The sequence below is a fragment of the Ixodes scapularis genome, unplaced genomic scaffold (genome assembly GCF_016920785.2).
Source record: "Ixodes scapularis isolate PalLabHiFi unplaced genomic scaffold, ASM1692078v2 PGA_scaffold2__306_contigs__length_199485367, whole genome shotgun sequence".
Lineage (NCBI taxonomy): Eukaryota > Metazoa > Arthropoda > Arachnida > Ixodida > Ixodidae > Ixodes > Ixodes scapularis.
This window is the reverse complement of record NW_024609857.1, coordinates 165,957,450-165,966,718: the sequence shown is the minus strand read 5'-3', so window position 1 is coordinate 165,966,718 and position 9,269 is coordinate 165,957,450. Positions and strand designations below refer to the sequence as shown.

Genomic DNA, 9,269 nt, shown 5'->3' with positions numbered 1-9,269 from the left:
GTGGTTGTCATCACACCTGTAGTAAAGTCACGTGATGAGTAGACAACAGAGTGTACTACTTGATGGCGCTACGTAGTGTGTGTGCATTGGGGGAGCGGGTTTCATTTCCTGCTGAGGAACATAATTTAAGTTGATTGCTAACCCCTTTTACATCGCTGACTCAAATGAACAATGCGTAAATTTTTCAGCACAAACAAGGACAAGGTGTGGGTTAAAATCTTATGGTATATTCCTGTTAGCCTAAAGAGCACTGTTTTGTAATACATTATTGAAACTAACAATCAAAAAGCACGCTAAATTATTGGCAATCGGAGTGTTAGTGTTGGGCGCATACAGCGCCCTATAGTCGAACAGACAGCACCAAATTGTACCAGGGGCTTGATAACGGTGCGATATAACGTATTAAATTGCTAAAGTACGTATCAAAGACAAAAGAAATAAAACACGGAGCTTTTGCAGTACGGCCAAGAAAACTCCAATAACCCTTTTTCTTTGCAGTCAATAATACGGTACATCAGCTATTTTAATAAGTTGTACCACACGGCTATCGAGCCCCTCGTGAACTTTGGGGCAGCCTGTTCGATTAAAGGGCGCTGTACGTCGAATTGAAGTTTTGGGGTGTATTATATGGGACAAGGGGTTTAATAATACACCTTTTGTAATACATTATTGAAACTAACAATCAAAAAGCATGCTAAATTATTCGCAATTAGAGTGTTAGTGTTGGGCAGTGGTGGTTTATCTCTAAAGGGATGTGGAACCGAAATTTGGATTTCACAAAACAAGGCCGGAGCGAAAGGCAGGCTGCTACAGGCCCTATAAGATCACTCATGCAGCGGTATTTCGAATAGATGGCCGTATTTTTGGAAAAGGAGGACGTGATTGAACGAAGCCGACGAGGCTGACAAGACATGCCACGTCGCGATTCTCATTCGCTCTCCTCTTTGCTTCGTACACTTAAGGAGAAGAAAAACCAGGCCGCTTTCTCTCGCTCTCAACTGCTCCGGGAGAATGTCTACGTCACATTCTTCGCTCAGTCACGCATTTCTTTTCTAAAAATGTTGGGAATGTCGCCGGATGAGTAATGTTTTGCGGTTCTTAGAATCTTGTTAAACGCTTCTGCTGCCTTATTTTCTGAAATTAAAATTTCAGTTCAGCATCTCTTTAAAGTAGTGCAAGCCAGTATGACCATTTTTTTATCAAATCAAGTAAAAGTTATGTCAGCACATATTGCTTAATTTCTCTGGTTTACCAGAGAAAATTATTCCTATGCGTAGAAGCAGCGTTTTGCAAATATGCTGCAAATGAAACCAGCATGCATGGCATGTGACTTCAATGCCTGCGACCAACAAAATTCTAAGCAAATTTCGCATGTGACCTCTCATATCCAACAATTTTTTAGGTAGTCGGTATGACTCCTTTTATCTTGTTGAAGCTGCTCATGCTGTTTGTAGCATTATCTGAAATATTTTTATAAAAATGTTTGCCCCATATATTGTCACGAATGGCAATTGATGAGGCGATAATAACTGAAGAAACAAAACGTTTAATGGGGCGATCTTGTGCCCAAAAATAAAAAGGGAACAGAAGAAAGCAGAGCGCCGCGGGTGTCGAAGTCGACGTGACAGCAGAGTCGAACGCTCAGGCGAAAACTGACTCCGGTTCAGTCAGTCAGTCAGAGTATTGGGAGGAGGAAATCAGCGCTATTAGATAGCGCGGCGTTGCAGTTTGGTCGCCGCTCCCGCGCTCCATTTTACTTTGAGGGGACCTGTACATGCGTGAGCTTCTGGAGTAATCGGCGTAGAATGTTCGAGGCTTAGAACATTCGCACCTCGAACACGCAACAAGATACCCGAAACTACCGGAAAATTAAATTGCAGGAATAACAAAAGATGCGTCGCTCCGAGGAATCGTACCTTGGCTTTTCGCGTGGGAGGCAGGCACGATAACCATTAGGCCACGCGCTCGCTGCCTCCTTGGTCAGTTGCGGGCGCGGCCAATCTCATAACGAAATTCAACCAAAATTCATGTCAGATGAGTTGGTATAAGTTTATGGTAGATGCCAGAGACAATTGGAACTGATAGTCGATCTGATTATTTGGATCCTTGAGATCTCCATCATTATACAAAGTTTGGCCACTTCATAGAAACTTGCAGTGCAAAAAACAAACAAACAGACCGAGTGAGACACAAATAAACAAGGAGAGCGCTGTCCTTGCTCACTTGTGTCTCACTCTGTCTCAGGCACGTAGCCAGGGGGGGCTGTCTCAGGCACATAGCCAGGGGAGGGGGGGGGGGGGCATGGGGCCCGCCCCCCCCCCCTTTAAAAAAATCGTTCATTTTGCTGGGACCTCCTCTCCCCATCCCCCTCATACAGCATTTTGTCATGGGCAAGCACCCCGCCCTCCCCCCCCCCCCCCCCATAACAAAATTCTGGCAACGTGCCTGCTCTGTCTATCATTCTTTTTGCGCTCTAAGTTCGTATAACGCAGTAGAAACTCGCCCAAGCTTCCATCCTATCAACAATTGGTGGCTTTACAAAATAGATCATTGCTCCATTCAGGCTATGCTTAACACCACCAGAAATGTCGCAAGAATGTCATGAGGACAAGAAAAGTTTAGCCTTTTTTATGATTTTGCACTTGGAATATCTAAGGTGTTTTTTGAGGGAAATACATCTTTTCTTACTCCAAAAATAAACTGTACATTACTGTGAGCTCATATTTTGTCAGAAGGTAGCACTAGTGGTTGGACCTAAATGTGAATGTTTTAGAGCTTAGCACTATCATATTCATAAGTTCAAAGCTACTTTCAGGAATTTTCAGTGAGAAAATAGGTCAGTTTCTGGCATTAGAAGCTATTTATCTCCACGTACTTGTGGCTCTGTTGGCCATAAATGTCTGATAAAAAATTAAAGAAATATTACTTACATCATCTTGTTCCGACCACTGGTGTTACCTTCCGATAGAGTTTGAGCTCGCCACAATACCTACTTTATTTTTGTCGCCAGAAAACGTAACTTACTTTCCTCGCATGCTCTCAGTACTACATCAGGTGCTTCGTGCTTATGATTGTCATTTAAAAATATTTTAGATGGCGGTGAAAAGGCAGCAAAAATGTAGCCAGCATCATGATCGTGTGCAGTCTCTCTGAAAGCATTTTTCCTTGTGATATTTTATTATGTATTTTGATGTTCTACTCACTTTGTAGTGAATCGCTTTCTCTATGGTACGCACAGTTGCATATCTTTAATCTTGGTATATTCCCCATTGTACATCACGCTGTTTTCTTTGGGAACATTTGTTGTGATATTTTTTTTAATGTCATAATGAGTGCCTTTTCTTATAATTTACTTATCTGAGCATTTTTTTTCACCTTCTCTTAGTCTATCATAGGGAACATCATATTCCCTATAATACACTACGTCACTTACCTTTGTTTTTTTTTAGATATTCAGTTAGGTATTTAACATACTAGTCATTTTGTAGTCTTTGGCCCGATGTCCTAAGCTGTACGTCAACTTCCCAAATAAAGCATTATATATACAGCTTCTGTCATTGTCGAGCAGATTTTACTTTAACACGCATTTTTCCCAAAATGAAAAATAATCTGTTGATCAGATATCCTTTGTTAAACATGATGGGAAAAACTGATTCTAGTATTACAATTACAAAGAGGAACACACATTACGGGACGAAAGCTGACTTACAACTGTGGTGTACTGTTGACACACCTACGATCAGTCATGAGTGGCACCAGATAGTTGCACAGTTCGCACTACACCGTTGGCCAGCACTTTCGTTTGTGTTTCATCTGCTTGATAAGGTATATTTCCTTTTATCCTTTCCGTGTACTATTAAAACTACAGTTCAGTCACCTTCATCCTCTTGTGTGTTTCACTTATTCATTGTCATACTTAAAGCTGTTTTTTCCCCTTCATGTTGAGTTCATACCAACTGGCCCAATTTGCTATGTAGTAAATAACAGAAGGTATAGTACCTTACTCTTTATATTTTTTTATGTTTCACTAAACATAATTGTCCCTTATGCTTAAAGCCCTAGCCGGTTGTCTCTTGACAGAGTTTTATATGGACACTGTCCATATAAAACTTTCACTCATTTGACGAAGTGCCCACGTTAAAGCGCTCTCCAAAAGTAAGGCCATCGTCACCATCTTTACTATAGTGTTTGGGAGGAGGCTGAGCGGGCTGCTGGCTGTTTGGTTAGTATTACATCTCGTTTCAGTAGCAATTGCAAAGCTGATATGTTGCTTACATATAGTTAAATTTTAATGTGAACTTTGGTGGTGACAAAGAAATCCTGCAACCCCATGCCTGGAAGAAAACCAGTTGGATATTATGAATGCATCATGTAAGTTTTTGTCTATACTTGCGACTTTCTTTGTGGGCCAGCATTATCAGGGAAGGGAGAATGCTGAACCTTGTGATGCAAGCAAGATTGTGTGCAGAGCTGTGATTAGCATCCATTGATGGCAAGCAAGAGGTTTTGTGTTGTGATCACTGTGAAAGTACATGGAAGTATGTGTGGTGATGTGTATGCCTTCATTTCTCGGCAACTGTGGTCATTGAAACGATGACGGCTGGTGAAGTTGCACAAATGGAATAGCCATCAAACAAGAAATCTGTGATCCTGGTGGGCCTGCGATAGTATTGCCTTTACTTAAATACTGCCCCCCTCCAAGAGCCTACGGAATTATATGACCTTGCCAGTGGCGTCTACATGCCCATGTCATTTATTACGTACATCAACAAGTTCCTGTAATGTCAGCCCATTTTTTTTTCTCTTTTTATCATTCACATTTTAAGATGTCTGGTTATTGCACTATCGCGAAAAGAGTTAACACGGGAACGGGGTTTTTTTTTCCGAGGAGCGCTTACCTGGTGACTTGCAATGTAACTAGAGCTGATCTGGGCCAGTCCACCTGGAGCGTACGGGGAAGGCGGGGGAGGGGGGGGGCAGCGGGGCAGCCGGTCAACGCAAGCGAAACGCCGCTCTCCATCTCTCTGCGTGCTAGCGTAGTTTGGGGAAAAGGAAAAGATGATTCCGCAAAAAAAAAAAAAAAAAGAAACAGGATCGCTGAGCAAAACATCGTTTCTTTTAACAGCGTTCAACGGCGTTCTTCGTTTTTTTTTTTTTCCCCCGGCAGTTTATTTTATTTGGGCGGCCGCAGCGGACTTACAGGCCACCCCAGCCCACCCACCGTTGAGAGTGTGTGGCGTAATCTTGAGCTCCGCGTGTCGCTCCTAATAGCCGATTCACACGACGGACCGATTCGCGATTTTCGTCCGCGGACCGTGTACCACGTGACCGGCACGTCACCCATTCGTGCGATTCGCGCCTCGCCCGCGGACGCGCGTACTGATAAAGTCGAGCGCCTATTCCACTCGCGCACGTTTGGCGGGAGATTGACTTGGAAAGCATTTAGTCTGGCAATGGTACATGATTTTCTTGGTTTTTTGCTTCTAGGCATTCACAACAAAAATGGCGCATCGTTGTGTTTTGTCCGTTCGTTGGTTCATCTTGTCGCGCGATTCTTGGTTCGACACGTGAAAGAAACTCCAGACACTTTGTCCAGCTGACGCGACGCAGGTTCCGGTGCTCCTCCGGGTCCGTTTCAAGAAGGTCCTGTCAAAACTCATCTAGCACGCCGCGATAATTCTTGCACGTCCAATCAGGATTTCACCGAGCAAGACCTCTCTTGTGGATGCGGTATGCTTGAGTGTTGTGCACGAGCGCAGAGTGCGTGAAGGCATCTCCAAACGCCCCTCTGCGAGCCCAGAACTTCGTCGCGTCTACGCCGAAGCTTTCTCGAGCAGGACCATGCCTGTGTCACTGTCATACCACGTGGTCATACTTTGGGTTAGTAAAGTTAGTGGCGCTTCGCGCAAAGCCTGTCCCGGTGTTTTGTCTCGATCTGCACTTAACAGCGACGTAGGATTCTTTATCGCCGTAGCAAACGTCAATTTCTCTCTTGGACAACGGTGCCACGGTGCGATGTTGGAGTTTCGCGGCACTGTAGGGTGGCGAAGAGGTGCGGTCCATCCTCGCTGGCGTCTGTTCGTGGTCTCCCTCGTGTGAATGCGCTTGGGAGACGAACGAACCGCGGACATGTCGTCACGTGATCAATCCGTCCGCGGATTAGTCCATCGCGCGAATCGGCCTTAACGGGTAGGTCAGGTGATATTTTCCCGGCGCCGGGGGCCCGCAGCTTCCGCTGCTCTCTGACTCGGCGTTTCGCTTGCGTTCACGCCCCCCCCCCCCCCCCCCCCCCATGCCTTTGCACGTCAGCTTTTTCGCAAGTCACCAGCCATGCGCTCCTCAGAAAAAAACGCAAGCTATCATGATGATGTTAACTCTTTTCAGGATAGTACATATACTGTTAGAGAGATACCAGCTGAATGCTTTTCTGAGCATAACTATGCCGCACATAACTGGCAGGAGCACGGCGGTGCAGGGCTCATTGCCTTAATAATTATTGCATGGCTTAATTACTTTTTTCCTGTTGGCGACCTTTTGTGTAATGATGCTTCATTGCGTGTTGGGTTGTGCTCACGGGCTCATTCTGTTTTGCTGACAAGTTAATAGATATGGCGGTTCATAAACATAACCAGAGGCCACAGGTCTACGAGCCTCCACCACTAGCAACTGGAAAATATATAGGCGATATTGCATTCAACTTCCTTTTGCAAAACCATGACAAAACATGCTTTTCTTGACATAATTTTGTTAATGTATTGGAGCACGCGTTCGATACCAAACGATCGTTTAATCGTGCGCCGGTGCTCACCCGGCGATCGGCACTGAGGCCCTACGTGGGTCTTGGACTTCGCGCGATGCCCTTAGCCGTTACGGGCGAGACACCGTCGCGTTTGATCGCGCCTTGGCAGAATCACGTCACAGCACCCGCCAAAGCCAGTCGCTCGCACTCGTAGCCACTGCGGTTTGTCCATGACCGCGTTGAAATAATTGTGCCCTGACGAAAGCGTGAGCGTAGTTCTGTGTGGCGAGCGAAACTTGTGCGATAGCATTTGCGATACTATCGCATTCTTCTCCGCGCAACGATTTCCACAGCGGCAGCGGGCTGCGGTGATCTAATCAACCGCCGGGTCCCGGAGGATCTACATCCTACCGGCATGCCGGAGCCGCGGGGCTCTGGTAGAGTGTAGCGCGGCGGAGCCGCTAGAATCTACCAAACCCAGGCAGTTCCGCCTGCATACCAGTGGCTCTGCAGCATTACGGAACCAGTCTGTTCCGCCTGGACCGGAAATTGGGGCACCAGTTTTTATCCCTTCTGGAACTGCGTGGTTTTAGGCTGGATACAAACTGGTGCCCCAATTTTAGATCCAGGCGGAACTGGCATTTTTCATTCCGGCCTGAATCTGGCATTTTCGTTTGGGAAAGTTCTGATAGTTTACGCGCATTGGAACGCACATATGAATGCACCCTAGGTTTAAAATTAAGCCATAGCTCGTCCACTCCAATGAAGGGGTTCCTAGCAACGTCCTGAAATGTATCGTAGTTAAAGCCTTGAGCTTCCCAACCCAAAATATTTATTTCATTCATCTCAATGAATGTATACATGAAATTTCAGTTGAGTTACAGCCACTGAGAGATTAAAAATGTACGGCTTGGCTTATTATCTTCACCCCTCCTGCTTCTCCCTTCGACTTTTGTATTGGGGCAAACTCACTGGCGATAATGCTACAAGAAGATGGCCGAGACTCGAAAAAGAAAACAGCAAACATAAAAACGCGGGGTGTTACGTTTATGATTGAAGTTTTGCTTTCGGCTCTCTCCAACTATGTAGTCGAAGACAGCAAAGACAATGATAAACAAGACAGAAATCGATCTTATCAGTAACAGTGGAACGAAGTAATTATGGTTTATTATTTGACACATTAAACAGACACAGTCATCTCAGCAGCTTCTTTCCGGTCTAGAAGCCAGTCCACATTATCCCATAGCCTTGGCACAGAAGTACCCTCCATTTCTTTGAAGAACCTTTGCTCTAGCCGCCGGGACTGTTCTTCTGAAAAGTGATTCCTCCAGTCTCCAACGACGCCTTTCCTCACGAATTGCGCATCCCAATCCTTCGTCATCTTCGTCACACTCGTACTGTCAATTACAGCCGCCATTTTTGCTTCGTCTTCCGCAAGCGCCTTAGCGAGTTCGTCATCGACGAAACCAGCGATCTTGAGCACCGATTCCTTTATGTCAGCATGAATCGACTCGTACGTTAGGAACAGCACGTTAGGCTCGTCTTTCTTGGCGTACCAAGACAAAAGGTTCTCATAGTGGCTGCCAAAGTCCGTGAGGCCCTCAATGAAAAGCTCAAAATACTCGTCAAATGTTCCATCTTGAAAGCCGTAAGCAGGCAATTTTTTTGTGTGATGGTAATAAGACACGCAGCAGTCTTTAGGGTTCCTAGCCAGGTAGATGTACTTTGTGGACGGCGAGAAGGGCGTCAAGTGGAAGGGCAGATGAGTAACAATGACTCGCGGTCTCTCGGCGTTGAGGATGCCGTCCAGACCGTGCATCTCGAGAAAGCTCCAGCCCGCACTGACACCCCTGACGACTCGGAAGCATGCTCTGACGATTTCTAATATCCAGTGAGTGCCGGCTTTGGGGACGGTGACCAATACGATGTCGGTCTCCTCCGGTTGGTAGCGTAGACCACTCCGATAGACCTCTTCGGAGAAATATCCAGGCAAGCGAAAGCCATCAATGATCTGGGAGGTGGGTCGGTCTCTCTCTTTCATTCTCTGGAAACGAAAGCAGTAGGCGTTAAACTGTCAGTCATAGACTCGCCTTGGAAGAGCACATTAAAGGCCTTCATTAAAGGCCTTCAGGCCCCCTCTAAAAGATTGGCGAATGAGCTCGCGATCTCGGGCCCATCGGTCTGCACTGATTCGTCTAACCTTAAAAGGAGTTCGTTTTGAAGGTCGTCAAAGGAACCATAAAATTACGTTTTTTTTACCTTTGCCAGACGTCGTTTATATTACACCTTCGATGTTCACTGAACGCCAATCAGGCATCCGTTTTCTTCTCAGTTTATTAACTTATACGCGAAGAAATAATTAAATATCGAGTTTTTATTGCTTTCCAACTCCCCCAAAAACAAGCCGCGGCGTAATTTTTATGATCGTGACGTACTCTCGCACCGGAACCGGAAGTTCTCTCGGCAGTAGGAGAATGACAGCGTTAGCAGCGAGCTGGCGGTTTGCCATTAGGTGTGACCACACGGTTCA

At 45.7% G+C, this 9,269-nt stretch overlaps 1 protein-coding gene across 1 annotated transcript; it reads right to left on the bottom strand.

Moving 5' to 3' along the window:
* Positions 1-7,919: 7,919 nt before the first annotated feature.
* On the bottom strand, positions 7,920-8,780 carry LOC120839871 (sulfotransferase ssu-1). The gene has a single exon (XM_040210249.3). The coding sequence runs from the start codon at positions 8,778-8,780 to the stop codon at positions 7,920-7,922; it is 861 nt and encodes a 286-aa protein (XP_040066183.1).
* Between the last annotated feature and the right edge of the window lie 489 nt (positions 8,781-9,269).

Excerpts from the sequence above, each read along its gene's own strand:
- LOC120839871 (XM_040210249.3), bottom strand. The coding sequence starts at position 8,780 with ATGAAAGAGAGAGACCGACCCACCTCCCAGATCATTGATGGCTTTCGC.